At 43.3% G+C, this 16,004-nt stretch overlaps 1 protein-coding gene across 2 annotated transcripts in view; it reads left to right on the top strand.

Moving 5' to 3' along the window:
• The window catches only part of PDS5B (PDS5 cohesin associated factor B), a 120,536-nt gene extending 107,838 nt beyond the window's left edge, over window positions 1–12,698 (top strand). For both annotated transcript variants that reach the window (XM_075851707.1, XM_075851706.1), the window contains exons 31-34: window positions 892–1,431; window positions 1,536–1,634; window positions 3,267–3,408; window positions 11,943–12,698. In XM_075851707.1, coding sequence (XP_075707822.1) covers window positions 892–1,431; window positions 1,536–1,634; window positions 3,267–3,408; window positions 11,943–11,972 — 811 coding nt within the window. In that variant the 3' untranslated portion in view covers window positions 11,973–12,698. The remainder of the gene's footprint in view (window positions 1–891; window positions 1,432–1,535; window positions 1,635–3,266; window positions 3,409–11,942) is intronic.
• The last annotated feature ends 3,306 nt before the right edge of the window (window positions 12,699–16,004 follow it).

Consider the following 16,004-nt stretch of genomic DNA (forward strand, 5'->3'; position numbering starts at 1 on the left):
CTGACAGCAAGCCGATTAGGCTTCGCCTCCCGGCGGGGCCTAAATCGGCTTCCGTAATGGCAGAGCAGGAGACCATTGTGTCTCCTGTTACCATAACCGCAGTCGCCAGTCCTGATTGCCTGTCAGGGCTCGCGATCTGCTAGTAACCGCTACGATGCAGAAATCGCTTTCGATTGCTGCATCGAAGGGGTTAATGGCAGGGATCGGAGCTAGCTCCGGTTCCTGCCGTTACAGGTGGATGTCAGCTGTACAGTACAGCTGACTTCCACCGCTGATGACGCCGGATCAGCTCCTGACCCGGCGCCATCTTGCCGGCAGCTACGGAAGCCGATCAGGCTCCGCCGCCGGGCGGATTTTGACCGGCCTCGGTGCTAGGCAGACCGGGAGGCCAGTATTAGGCCTCCGGTTGCCATTGCAGCCACCGGAACCCCGGCAATTTCATTACTGGGGTTCCAATGAGCTGCAAACACCTTAAGTGCAGCGATCGCGTTTGAGCGCTGCACTTAAGGGGTTAATGGCGGGGATCGAAGCTAATTTCGGTCCCCGCCGTTACAGCCGGATGTCAGCTGTAAGATACAGCTGAGATCCGGTGATGATGGCATCGGCTCAGCTTCTGAGCCGGTCCCAAACATTCGGCGTACATGTACGGCAAATGTCGGGAAGGGGTTAAGCAACCATGATTTACGTTTAGTGTGTGCATATAATTGCAGACTCCCTTTAATTTAAGTTAGCTTGTATACCATTGAACACTTACGAGAGACGTTGTGGTAACACTTAAAAATGAAGTATTTTGATAACTAAATTCTCAAATGATAAAGAATCATTGCAAAATGTATCATGGTGACATATCAATATAATCTTTATTTTTATTTCATGAAAAAAACTATACAGCACTGAACTTGACCACAGTGAAATTGAAGACTATTCAATAATGGCTTCTCCATTGACTGGGAAGAAGGGTGATAAGAGAGAGGACTCTGACATAGATAAGCCAAGAGGAAGGAAAAAACAATCTCTCCTGGACCAAGATGACAGTTTAAGTATGGAGGAAGTCCCCAAATCTGTTCAGGAAACGAAACCCAGGAGTGGCCAAAGAGGCAGAAAGAGAGCCGCAGCTGCTTCTGAGTCAGAAGACCAACAGTGGCCAGATAAGAGGTTAAAGGAAGACTTGCTTGAATTTGAAGATGAACAAAACAGCCCACCGAAAAAAGCAAGACGTGGAAGACCACCGAAGTCCGCTAAGGGAGGACCAGCAAAAGAAGAGCCAGCACCAAAGACTCCTAGGAGGGGTAGAAAAAAAGCTGTCCAAGTAGAAAGCTCCCAAGAGGACGAGGAGGAATCACTTGATATGAATGAACAAGATTCTGAAAATGTAGAACAGAAACGAAAAGTCAGAGGCTCTGCGAGAGGTCCACGAAAAACTGCACAAAAGTAAGCTGAAATGTGTAAAATCTTCACTTATTGTACCAGAACACTATGAAAAAGAAAAATTATAAACCACTTTTATTTTTTTTATATATATATTTTTTTTAAAGATCTGACCAGTCAGAATCTACTTTGGAGTCATCTCAAGGTACACCACAGAAAAGACGAGGAAGACCGCCCAAAACTCCTCCAGTACAGGAAAAGAAAAGGTAATCTATTTAAAGCCGATCTATAAAAAAAAAACATATTTGGAGGGACTTTATCAATTGATTTACAAAAGTATTTTGTCATAGAACAGTCGCAAATTATTAGATATGCACATTTGTGCTATAATTAGTTATTGAAAAGTGGGCGGGGTTTACCTGGAGGAGTGTGGTGAACAGAGGTGAAACCAAATTTAAGTTTAAAGAGGCTCTGTCATTAGTTTAGTAATGCCCAATCTCCTAGCTAATAGGCGCTGTCACGCTTATAATGCTAGTGAAAATTGTGTTCCAAAAAAGTTTATATTAAAAGTTATGAGCTTTTTTTCTAAGTATGCAAAAGAGTGTATACTAGACTAGTGGGTTTCAACACCAGCGATTCTCCTGAGGTGGAGCTACCTCATAGCCTCTGACGCTGTCCTAACAGCATGAAGCTGCTTCACACAGTGTGAGACTCCGGCTGGTGGGAAGGGGGATCTCTTCAAATAGCCATATCTCTGGCTGTGGTTCTGGTGGCATATGAATAAGGAGATTCTAATCTTTCATATGCCTCCAGGATCGCAGCTCTAGCTGTGACACAACTGGAGATATCACCAGTTGAATACACAGTCTGGATTGGAAGCTGTATACTATAAGATCACACTGTGTTCTGATTGGACAGCGTCATACAGAAAACATTACACTGCCCAGAGTGAAAAGAGTCACCTCGTATTCGGCTTTTAGAGCCACATTAGCGTATTTAGAAAAATGCTCATAACTTTGCAAATAACGTTTTTGGAAAACAAATCACACAAGTTATCAGCGTCATAGCGCCTATTAGATTAGTTAGGAGATAGGGACATAATAAACTGGTGACAGATCCTCTTTAAAGCCAGAAAATGGCACCTTCTGGAATGATGTTTCATCCCATGTGACCGCCGCTACAGCCTCTGATTGGCTGCAGCGGTCACATAGGATGAATAGTCATCCCAGGAGGCCGGCCTGGAGGAAGAAACAGACTTCTGAGTAAGTATAAGATTTATTTTTTTGAGTTGCGTTTTTCCAGTAAACTCAATTGTTTTGTTGTGGGTTTTAGCCGCACACAGACCATTAACTTAAAAAGAAAAAGGTCGCCAATCGTTTTATGGGGTGAGAATATCCACTTTTAAATGGTGTTCAAGGGGTGAACTCTCACTCTTTTAGTTTTAAGTAAATAGAGCCACAATTCTGTGCCAATTTGGTGCTATGTTTTTCAGTTACAGAGCTCCAAATCTGTCTGCCTGCAACCACCACTAGGAGTCGTCTAGGATCTTTATTGCGTAAGCTGTATGCATTGACTCAATAATAAAACCATATGCAGTAAGCTCGGAATAGTAGTGGCTGCAGGTAGACAGAATTTTACTATTTTACACGGTCTATGCACAGGGCATTTGGAGCTCTGTATCTTCAATGAAGGTCTATTTAGAAATTAACCAGTACAGAATGTTGGACCTTCAAACGACGCAGTGTTAAGAGAATAAGGATGGCCATTGTAGATCAAGCACAGAAAACTGCTTGTAATCCACAGTTTTTTTTGTACTCCTCAGAAATAAGCTATTACATGAGATATTTGTGCTTATATAGTATCAAAAGGGAGATGATAATATCCATTCATTTCCTTAGTAATGTAGCTCGGACACGAAAAGCAGTGAGTAGAGATCCTGAATCTGATGAAGAAATGGAGGTGTCGCAGAATAGTCCAGCTCTTAGTGACGCAACCAGGGAAGAGGAGGAACCAGAAGAGGAAGAAGTAACACCTGCACCTGTAAGTTCACCAGTATGGGAAAATGTGGCTTTTGTTAAGAAACTCGTGATTATGGGGTTTTGCTGTGTTTTATATCTTCAAGCTTAGGGTGGTTTTACAGTGTTTTTGGTAGTTTTTCATTGTTTTTTTTTTAACTAAAGCCAAAAGTGTATTCAAAAGGAATTGTAAATAAAAATACTTATTTTTCTGGCAGGTTCCACTTCTGGTTCAAAAAGAGTAGTGGCGGTTTTTGAAAAAAATAATGTGTGTAAAACCATCCTAATGAGGGTGGGATTGATGCTTTGCAGTTGGTGAATGGGCTACCTTGTCACTTTGCCTTATTAGATAATTGTGGGTTCATGTAAATTATTTGAAAGCTCAGATGGACAAGGCTCTGTTTTCTACTATATCCTGCAACCTCTAAAAAAAAATATACAAGAAAAATTGGTCTGCTCATCACTCATTCGAAGTAAAGACACCACATTCCATGATTATTCGGTGCACGGGCAAGAGCGCTACGTCGGAAGTAAGTAGAAATCCAAGGAAAAAAAAATGTAGAGGTCCAGCACACGATATCATAGCTATGATTAAGAACTGAAAAGTTCGAAACGCGTAAGCGTTCTCTCCTGGGATTTTTTAATTCTAATTTTGACTTAAATAAACCGTTTTGTATCCTATCGTGTGCTGGACCTCTAAATTTTTATCCTGCGACCTCTATTATATCTGCATTAGCTGCATAATCTTGTATGTGATTATAATGAAGAATTTCCACAAATTATCTATTCAGTGCACCTTACCCCACTCATGCAGAAGGCTTCACTGTACTATGCCAATAGCGTCCTAGCGCACCTTTTTCCCTATCTATCATGAGGAATCCTTTCTCTCCTGATTGACCGATCTCCTCACATGACCACTAGCGGCCAATCGTGGAGCTCTGTGGGCAGGGGTTCAGCATTACCCTATGCTATCCTCCACTTGGACGGACACTGCTGGGGACACAGGACCTCCTGAACAGAGCTGCTTCTTCTTGCCTCAGGAGGACTTCTGACATTTGGAAAGCGGGTAGAATCAGCCTTTGCTGCCTCTTTTCCTCTACAGGCGCCGTAGTCCACAGGCACTGAGTCAGTTTTCCTAAGGGAGCATACCCCTTTTCTCATAGTGTTAGTTTTCAGTCAGTTTTCACTTTTCTAGTGCTAGGTGAAGCAGCCATTACTCCCTAATTAGGAGTGCTCCTGGCTACGCAGTTTGTGATTTTTCTTCCTTTGCACTACTTCAGTGGGAGTTAAGTAACACTCTCTACTGGCATGCCTAAACCCTAAAAGGAAACCCTCAGGCCCGACTACCTTTGCCATTTAGTGTAATACTAAATTTCCTTGTGGGCAGTTTCGTTATGTGATGCATGCCTGCGACCTCTGCAACCCTGTCGCCCCCAATTTTCCTCACCCCTTGTGTGATGGGTGGGGATCTGGAATGGGCTAACTCCCCTTTCTGGACAGTTGATAACCTGGCGAACATTACTCGGTCTGTCTTGGGTGGCATGTCTGCCTGTCCGCCTGACTCTTGTTCTGCCCGTCATCTTATTAACTCCCCATCCATGTCAATCCCGCAAGTGCCTCCTCTCCTAGAGAGGTTTTGTCTCACGGTGAATTATCTGATTCCGATTTGGTGGAGGTGCTAATTAGAGCTATCCGTGACACACTTCCTGTCACTGATTCTGCTCCCTCCCCTTCCGCTTACTCCATTTCTCTTCTCCAGCCCCAACGTTCTTAGGTTGTTTTTCCAGCCCACTTGGAACGAGAGGGCATTGTCTTTAAGGAATGGAAGCACCCGGGCAAGAAGTTTTCCCACTCTAGCTGTCTGGATGTTTTCAACCCCTTTTCAACAATGCAATTCTTCCACATGGGTGGACACTCCGTCGGTAGATCCTCCGGTTTCTCGCCTAGCCAAAGCTACTGACTTGCCGATGGCGGATTCCGCTTCCTTCAGGGATCCCCTGGATCGACGCGTGGACTCCTTTGCTAAAATAATTTTTGAGGCCTCGCGCTATGCCCTTCGCCCGATTTTTGCATCTCTCTTGGTTAGCAGAGCCATCACTGAATGGGCTCACAAACTCACGGCCTGCTCTCGAATCCTTAAGATTAATAAGTCGATCTATGCCATCTGATCGCCAACGCGTCCAAGTATATCTGGGAAGCTGCTCTTTATGCGGCCCGCCTATTGGCGAGGGCTTCCTCTGTCGCTATTCAGAGGACTACCTGGCTCTGCTGATTCAGCCTCAAAGTTCTCCCCAACAGATCTACCCTATTCAGGGTCTTGTCTCTTTGGGTCTAGGTTGGATGAAATTATCTTGTAAACCACGAATGATAAAAGCGCCTATCTTCCTAAAAATAGACCTAACGCACTACCCTGGCTAAAAAGGCTGGTATGCGTTTTTTGCTACCTTCGTGGTTTCTCGAACACCACTTCATCCAGGCCGAGAGCTCACTATAATCAGAAGGCCAAATCTTCCTTCAAGACCTGGCCCTCCTGGCGCCCCTGACCTCCACCTGCAAAGATTGGAACCAGCAAGGCTTTTTTCCGCCTAAAGGTGCGCCCCCACTTGACTTGCCCAGGGTGGGGGGGAGCAGGCTTCTGCACTTCAAGGACGTCTGACTCACATTTCGCATGCCTGGGTTCAGGAGGTGGTATCTTTGGGATACAAAATCGAATTTGCCAGCCTCCCTACAGAGCGCTTCTTTCAGTTCCACAGTCTCCATCCAGGGCGGCACCCTTTCTTTCGAGCAATGTACACTCTACTACTTCAGACGGTCATCATTCCGGTACCCTTGAACCAAAGTTTCTAGGGTTTTTATTCCTACCTTTTTTTAGTCGTCCCCAAAAAGGACAGTTCGGCCCATACTGGATCTCCTGTGCCTCAACGCGCATGTTCAGGTCCGGTATTTTCGGATGGAATCTCTCCGATCGGTCATCGCTTCCATGGAATATGGACATCAAGGATGCATATCTGCAAGTTCCGATCTACACTTCCTGTCAGCGCTTCCTGTGTTTTTTGGTACGTTCTTGTCATTACCGATTTATGGCTCGTCCTTTTTGCCTGGAACACGTCCCCGCGAGTGTTCACGAAAGATCTGTGTCATGATGGCAATCTCTCGCACCGGCGTGGTGTCTGTTATCCTGTACCTGGACGGCCTGCTAATCAAATTTCCCTCCAAGGGGGGCAACTTAATGGGCCTCCAGATCACTCTCTGGTTCGGTTGGATCATCAACCTGTCCATGTCTTGTCTTTCCCCGCAGCAGATCGTCTTTTATGGGGGTCACCTTCGAGACTCACTCGCCGAAGGTTTCCATTCCTCCCAAACATAATTTTATTCTTCAGCACGGGGTCCGTTCCCTACAGACGTCTGTGCCAACCTCACTCCGCCTCTGCATCCGGTTGCTCGGGACCATGGTGGCCTCTATCGATACCCTTTTATTTGCGCAGTTCCAGACGTGTCCTCTGCAGCAGGCGATCCTCTCCCAGTGGGACAGATTCTTGCTTCACTGGATTTGAAATTCCGCCTTCCTCTCTCTGTCCATCACTCACTTCGGTGGTGAATCACTTCTTCGGCCGTTCCACTCGGGGCGCTTTTTCCTCCTGCTGAACTGGCTGATACTCTCCATGGATGCGTGCCTCAAGGGCTGGGGGGGGGGACCATTCGGAAATCACGGCTCAGGGGTTGTGGTCTCGACAGGAATTTTCCCTTCCCATCGACATTTCGGAGTTGAGACCTCTGTGTCTTCTTCACTGGACAAATTTATTTTTGTCCGTATACCCGGTAAGTTCAGATGGACAATGGCATGGCTGTGGCTTATCTGAATAACCTGGTTTGGGCAGAAGCTCATGTTCTGGCTCTCACAGTAGTTCACATTCCCGGAGTCTATAATTGGGTTGCAGACTTCTTCAGTCGCGAAACAGTGGTTCACGGGGAGTGGTCTTTTCACCGAGAAGTTTTTTACCAAATTTGTCTCAGGTGGAGTCGTCCGTAAGTGGACTTGATGGCCTCCAGGTTCAATCGCCAGGTTCCCTGCTTAATCTCCTGAGCTCGGGAACCAGAGGCCTGCACCGTGGACGCTCTTTTGCGTTATGATTTGACTTCTGTCTCCTGTACGTCTTCCCTCCTCTGCCTTTCCTGCTGCGGCTTCTCCAATGGCTCAAGGCCGAAGTGATTCTGGTGGCCTCCAATTGGCCATGCTGCAGTTGGCATGCGGATCTCGTGTCCCTCTTGGTCGACGTCCCGTGGCCCTTACCTGTCCGTCCTGACCTTTCAGGGACCTCTCTTCCACCAGAATTGGAGGTCACTACGGTATGGCTACTGAAGCCGCCATTCTGAGGGTTTGTGGTTCTTTGGAGAGTGTTATCCTCACTATGCTTAAGGCCAGAAAGTCCTCTTCAGCACGCCTCTATCATCGTACGTGGAAGGCTTACCTTGGCTGGTGTGAGGATCGCAAGCGTGCATTTTTCCTTGTCCAGGATTCTATTCTATTTTTTACAGCAGGGTTTGGATCACTGTTTAGCTCTCCGCTCCCTGAAGGGGCAGGTATCTGCCCTTTCCATTTTGTTCGGACGACCGTTGGCATCTAAATCTGACATTCCAAATTTTTTGAAAGGGATGGCTCATATGGTCCCCTTTATCCCCAGATTCCCTTGCGGGATCTGAATTTGGTCTTGGATGTTATTCAGTCGACTCCGTTTTAATCTTTGAAAACAATCTCTCTTCGCTTTCTGTCCTGGAAGGTAATGTCCAATGGATTCCAAAGTAAAATGGTCACTCCTTCTCGTAGCGCTCCAGGTTGTGGCTCGTTCCGGGAGAGTGACTCCACAGTTCACAAGCAATCTGGTAAAAGATATATTTTTATTTCTCTAAAACAGTATAAAACAAATGATGAAATAGCGACACGTTTCAACCTAGTACCTAGGAAGGTGGTTTTTGTAGTCGCAGATAGCTCCATTCGAATGGTCTCGAGATCTCTTGTCGTTCTCAGTTTTTTACTATTTACCGAGACAAGGTGGTGCTACGCATGGTGCCCTCCTCTTTGCTTAAAGTGGTTTCAGCCTTCCACATGAATGAGGATATTGTCTTGCCATCTTTTTGTCCACCCAATCATCCGAAGGATCATTCCCTCTAAAACCTGTATGTTGTCTGTGCTCAGGCAGATTTACTTTTCTATCACTGCTTCCTTCCGGCATTCGCATTCCCTCTTAATCCTCCCTGAGGATCCCAGGAACAATTTGGCGGCCTCTAAGACCATCATTGCTCGGTGGATTCGAAGGATTGTTTGCGAGGTTTATTGTATCCGAGTAAGGGTTCCCCCTTTCCGGGTCACGGCCCACTCTACCAGAACGGTTGGGACTTCCTGGGCTATGCACCATCAGGCCTCTCCATTCAATTGTGCAAGGTGGCCACGTAGTCTTCTCTGCACACCTTTGTCAACTTCTACCAGGTGCATACCATCGCCTCTGCAGACGCTACTCTGGGTCGCAAGGTATTGCAGGCATCTCTGAAAAAGTTGACCATGTCCTGTGTTCTTTTGCCACCCCTGGGGACTGCTCTAGGACGTCCCACGGTCTGTGTCCCCCAATGTAACAAACAAGAAATCAGGATTATTTTTTTTGAGTACTCAAAGTAAAATCCTTTTCTTTACCAATTCATTGGGGGACACCGCTACCACCCAATTGTTTTCAAGGTTTCTTTACTTTTACAGTTTGAGGGATTCCCCCCTTATCTCACCTTGTATCTGCTTCTCCTACTGCTTGGGGACAGACTGAATAGCTCAGTGTCTGTGGGCAGGATGTATCCTGTAGGAGGAATCACTTTTTTTTATTTCATAGTGTCAAGCCACCTAATGGCAACAGCATATACCCACTGTCTGTGTCCCCAGTGAACTGGATAAGAAAAGGATTTTACGGCAAGTACTCCAAAAAATCTATTTTCTATTTGAGAGGTGGTTATTTTAATGCTATTTAACAACTGAGGGTTTGCTGTTCCTCCGTTTGAAATGTATTGATGCAAATGCCGAATCACTTCAAATAGGCATATAGAGGACTGTAGTTTGGGGTGCTGTAAGCTGTTTCTGAATACTTGGATTGTTAGTGTACACAGCATGAGCTGATCCCGGTCTTTCTGTAGTTCCAGGTGATGCTTGCTGAGAGCTGTAAACGTGCAGGGCTGTGCCGCTAAAACCTCTATTGGCACCACGACGTACTCTTACGTTGTAATGGGGGGGGTGATGTTTGGAGAGGGCTCACACGCTGAGCCCACTCAGTACGAAGCGGGTGTCTAAAGTGTATTACAGCTGACGCCCGTGACTGCCAGGAACAGAGATCATGCTTTACTCCCGTTTAACCCCTAAAATGCTGCGATCAATCACGATCGCAACATCTAAGATGTTAAAAAGAGGGGGTGCCTGACTGACAGCTCATCACACCCCCCACTTGCAATGCAATTGGGGGTTGCCAATTGTTGTCATGGCCGCCCAGGGGCCTAATGAAAGCCCCCCAGGGCTGCCTTTCTTAATCTCCTGTTAAGCACTGCCTCTGGGCTTAACAGGAGTTTGTAGAAATGACCATATACTGCAATTCACTAGTATTGCCGTATATTCTACCAGCGATCGCTGGTTCAAGTCCCCTACGGGGACTAATAAAATGTGTAAAAAAAAAAAAAAAGTTTTATCAAAATAAAAACAAAACACATTTTCCAATTTTTTTTCTCTAAGGTAATGTAAAAAATAAACAAAGTTGGTATCGACGCTTCCGTAAAAGTCCGAACTATTACAATATAACATTATTTAAAGAGGCTCTGTCACCACATTATAAGTGCCCTATCACCTACATAAGGAGATAGCCGCTATAATATAGATGACAGTAATGCTTTTTATTTAATAAAACAATCTATTTTCACCACTTTATTAGTGATTTTTAGCTTTATGCTAATGAGTTGCTTAATGCCCAAGTGGGCGTATTTTTACTTTTAGACCAAGTGGGCTTTGTACAGAGGAGTGTATGACGCTGACCAATCAGCGTCATGCACTCCTCTCCATTCATTTAGGCAGCGCATAGGGATTCTTTTAGATCGCTATGTGCTGTCTTACACGAACACATTAACAATACTGAAGTGTTTAGACAGTGAATAGACATTACAGACTGTTTTCAGGAGAAAACCGCTCCGTCGTTTCAGACATAATTGCTCCTCGCAATTTGCGAGGCGTCATTGACGGCCGTAAATTTGAGCTGTTCTTCATTGAATTCAATGAAAAACGGCTCAAATTACGTCCAAAGAAGTGTCCTGCACTTCTTTGACGAGGCAGTCATTTTACGCGTCGCCGTTTGACAGCTGTCAAACAGCGACGCGTAAATTACTGGTCGTCGGCACAGTACGTCTGCAAACCCATTCAAATGAATGGGCAGATGTTTGCCGACGTATTGGAGCCGTATTTTCAGGCATAAATCGAGGCATAATACGCCTCGTTTACGCCTGAAAATAGGTCGTGTGAACCCAGCCTTATACTAACACATTAACAATACTGAAGTGTTTAGACAGCGAATAGACATTCCATGGGATGTCTATTCACAATCTCTGCACTTCGTTACTGTTTCTGTGGTAGTTACAGCAGAGCAAAGCGTAATCCCGCGAGATTACGTGGTAAGTGACAGGTTACAGCGAGATTACGCTTCCTCTGCTGTAACTACCACAGAAACAGTAACGAAGTGTCGAGATTGTGAATAGACATCCCGTGGAATGAAATAAAAAGCATTACTGTCAGCTACATTATAGCGCCGATCTCCTTATATAGGAGATAGGCCACTTATAATGTGGTGACAGAGCCTCTTTAACCCGCACTGTGAATGCCGTAAAAAATTAAACCGCCAGAATCAGTTTTTTTTCACTTCACATCCCCACATAAAATGAAATAAAAAGTGATCAAAAAGTCTCATGTATCCGAAAATGGTACCAATAAAAATTATGGCTCGTCCTGCAAAAAAGTAAGCCCTCATACTGCTCAATGGCCGGAAAAATAAAAAAGTTCTGGCTCTCAGAATATGGCGACAAAACACAAATTGTATTTTTAACCATTAGTTTCTTCCTTGTAAAAGTAGGAAAACACAAAAAAAAGAAACTATAAATTTTGGTTTTGTCGTAATAGTCTTGACCGGTAGAATAAAGTTAACGTGATTTTTACCGTACGGCGAAAGCTGTAAAAGGAAACCCCTCTAAAGATTGAGGAATCATTTTTTTTTTTCCCTTTTCCACCCCACAAAGAATATTTTTTCCAGGTTCCCAATACATTATATGGTACAATAAATGATGCAGTGAAAAACTACAACTGGTCCCGCAAAAAACAAGCCCTCATATAAAAAGGATATGGCTTTCGGAAGGTGGAGAGGAAAAAATGAAAATCCAGAAAATAGTTGTGATGGGAAGGGGTTAACCGAAATAAAATCCTTCTGGTTTGAAAGCAACTTTATTTTATGATCTGTGTGCAGGTTACAGTTTATTTGAAGTGAAATCTCTTCACAGGTACGGCGTCGATCTGCTAAAAAACGATGAAGGAATGGAAACTGCTTTCCTGGAAGAGAGAAGTAGATGAAATGTCTGTTGTACGGTGGAATAGGACTGAGGCTATTCATGTACACAAAGGGGTCATGCACTGACAACGAGAATGGACTTCTTACCCCTGCAGCTGCGGCCACAATTGTTTATCATTCGCTATGGATATTTGTGCGGTTTGTAACGTGTGCTGGACATGTAGACCTAAAGCTGTAAATAGCTCAATTTTTATGCGTCAAAGTGCTTGTATAGCTTTTATTTTGCAGCTTGAAACTGACATAGTTGGCCATCTGATTGTCCAATATGATGGATGAAAATGAAGCAATATTTGCCATTGTGTGTATTAATTAATTTCCTTGGCCTTTTTACTGTGAAAAATCATTTTGGAAAGTGTCATATTTTGTTCTAGACATGGTTTATTGTAAGTCAGTCTTTCAGCATTCAATTATTTAATGCTCTGTGAACTTTTGGCCTCCTTTTTGGTCTTTCATGGTGCTCTTTCATTATTTTTTTTTTTTTTTTTGTATATTCTGAAATCTCATGTCCAATAGGATGACACAACCTGACCTTGTCAGATTGCTGTCATTTTTCACCTCAGTATTGTTGCCAGACCTGGCTGGCTGTATTGTGGCATTGCAAAATTGTATGAAAAACAATTTTAAACTATTATAATTTTTAAAGTGTTTGTGCTATGAAAATAATGTATTAAAGACGCTACCTATTTTATCCCCCTTCTCTAGTTTTATTTAATTTAAGTAACTTTCTTTTGTCTCCATTTAACCATGGTTTTATCTCTGGTAGGGAAACAAAGTTTGAGTACAATTTGGTAAAAGTGCTTAGCTCAATCGAATTGGAGGTCAAATCAACAACTTGGACTCTTTTTGTAATGTTCCTTAAAATATTAATGAACAATTTTTGCAGTATCAGGGCTCATAATTTTGAAAGAGACTACTGCAATTGGGGAGCACTGCTGTCATGAATATCTGCAGTAATTTTTAGGTAGGTTGTCTATAAAATGCAGGATCGGTTCCCCTACAGCGAGGGATGCTCTTTGTAACCTCATTCCAGTCTAAACAAGAGATGAGGACCCTGAACAGAGAGCCCCCACTCTATTAATTCTGAATTCCCTAATGGCTTATATGAAAATGGGCTATTTAAATTAGACAGCCCCTTTAAGGCCTTATTCACACGACCGCTGTCATCGATCGAGATGCAAACTATGGATCCTAGTGGACGTATTTGCGTCCGTAATGCCTCCGAGTTGCTGCCACATTTATTTTATATGTCCGTGATGTTTCTGTGTGCCATTGTGTATTTCGTGGTCCGCGCCCATAGGAAGGTCACGTGATCGGATTTCCCATGCATTTCCTAGCAATACGACTGCAAAAACAGACATGGATAGGACATGTTCTATAATTAGCGGAACAGAAAAATTAATCTGCACATAACACTGAGGTGTGCATGGCCTTATAGAAATGAATGTGTCAGTGTAATATCTGCAAAAAATGCAGATCGCAAACTGAAGAAAAACACGGTTGTGTACATGAGCCTTAAAGAGGCTCTGTCACCACATTATAAGTGTCCTATCTCCTATATAAGGAGATGGGCGCTATAATGTAGGTGACAGTAATGCTTTTTATTTAAAAAAAACTATCTGTTTTCACCACTTTATTAGCGATTTTAGATTTATGCTATTGAGTTGCTTAATGCCCAAGTGGGCGTATTTTTACTTCAGACCAAGTGGGCGTTGTACAGGGGAGTGTATGACGCTGACCAATCAGCATCATGCACTCCTCTCCATTCATTTACTCATCGCATAGGGATCCTGCTAGATCCTTATGTGCTGTCTTATACTAACACATTAACAATACTGAAGGTTTAGACAGTGAATAGACATTCCACGGCATGTCTATTCACAATCTCTGCACTTGTTACTGTTTCTATGGTAGTTACAGCAGAGGAAGCGTGATCTCGTTGTAACCTGTCATTTACAGTGAGATCACGCTTCCTCTGCTGTAACTACCACAGAAGTGCAGACATTGTGAATAGACATCCCTTGGAATGTCTATTCACTGTCTAAACACTTCAGTATTGTTAATGTGTTCGTATAAGACAGCACATAAGGATCTAAAAGGATCCCTATGCGCTGCCTAAATTAATGGAGAGGAGTGCATGAGGCTGATTGGTCAGTGTCATACACTCCTCTGTACAACGCCCACTTGGTCTAAAGTAAAAACACGCCCAGTTGGGCATTAAGACACTAATTAGCATAAATGTAAAATCGCTAATAAAGTGGTGAAAACAGATCGTTTTTTAAATAAAAAGCATTACTGTCACCTATATTATAGCGCCGATCTCCTTATGTAGGAGATAGGGCACGTATAATGTGGTGACAGAGCCTCTTTAATAGAAATCTCTAAACAGTCCCAGAGAGGTTCAAACACTGTAGAGTGATTTTGTCTCTTCGTTGTGCAAATCATTGGGGGTCCGAAATGACAGATCTCTACAAGTCCTATTATGACGGCTATCCTGTCAGATTTCTACTTTAAAAGCGTGCATAAAAAGAAAATCCCTGCTTAGGCAAGTATAGGTTTAATGTAGTGCAGACAGATATTATCTAACCTGTGTTTTTTAGGTATTTTTTTCATCCTTCTGCATGCCTCTTGAAAATACTTATTTTCTCCCTCTGCCTGCTAAGTGGTAGGGTCTTTCTTATGTGATGCTAGTTCTGTGCACAGCACTCTGAGCCAATCAGATTTCTCTCCGTTTCTGCTCCTCTATCACAGCATCACAAACGGCAAGGGAGAGAAGCTGCAGCATCATACCCCTACTCTCCTCCTCCCTATCTTTGATTTACTGTAGGAATGCAGACATGGGAAAGGGGGAACCACAAGCAGCTCAAAGGTCAGGGAGATGCCAATTTCTTCTACTAAAACACAACAAAATTCCCTACATCCTTATGTACTACTGATTTTCTGGAAAACAAAAAAAGTCTACGCTTGGATATGCTTTGTATTTTAAAGGGAATATACCTGCAAAATATCTCACAAAATATTGTTCTTTAGTTTGTAATTTACTTATAAATATTTTCTATATTTCATGTGATATTTGAACTGTAGTACAAATAGAACAACAAATGAGCAATCTGTATAATTAAAGCAAATGTTTAAAGAGTAACTTATAATGGCTCCAGCTAACCATGCTGAGAACATGCTGTTAGAGCATTGTGCTGCAGGTTAGTCACGGCTGGTATGAAATACTGGTCTGCCTTTTAAATAGTATAGTTGCCTAGTTGTGTTGAAATGGGTACTGAAAATATCTAAACTTTATGCCAGCTAAGCTATAGGAGTAGACACCACAGACATCCCCTTTACTTATGCTTCATACCTGAAAATATTAATCCTCTTAAAATTATATAATTTCAGAAAATGCATGGCTAAAGAGATATTTACAAGTGGAATGTCAATGGGGCACTCACTGTTTATTCCTGTAGTCATTAGTTACGTCCTCCAGCTGTTCTTTCCTAAAGAAGCACTGCATGCGCAGATAGCACAGCCCTGTCTTCTGCTTCTCCTATCCTCGGCATCTGTAAGCAGCAGAAAGTGTGTTTTTCTCACTGACTGTGATGCTCCCCTCGCCTCAGTGTAATACACTGCAGCAGGAGGGCTCAGAGTCGCTCTGTCAGTGTAATCATCTTTTCCTTGCTGTATGGTAAGGGCTAATTCACACGGTATCCTAGTCCACACTAAGCTCAATACTGTCTTCATGCTGACCCTGTGATGGTATGTGGCTCAATTCACATAAGTTTTTTTTCTTATGGAAACATGTAGTCGGACGCTAAAAAATAAACAAAACCGCATTTGATGCCGATTTGTGTCAGAATTCCTTAGACGTCAATCGAGACGCAAAATAATCACATCTGTAATATGGTGAAGAAAAAACGTAATTTAAATCTGTAGTCAAGTTGGGACAATAGTGTGTTGTATTCTCTGTTTTAGGAGATTATGTACAGATGTAAACAAAAAACTGATC

Source organism: Rhinoderma darwinii, chromosome 2 (assembly GCF_050947455.1).
Source record: "Rhinoderma darwinii isolate aRhiDar2 chromosome 2, aRhiDar2.hap1, whole genome shotgun sequence".
NCBI classification, from domain to species: Eukaryota; Metazoa; Chordata; class Amphibia; order Anura; family Rhinodermatidae; genus Rhinoderma; species Rhinoderma darwinii.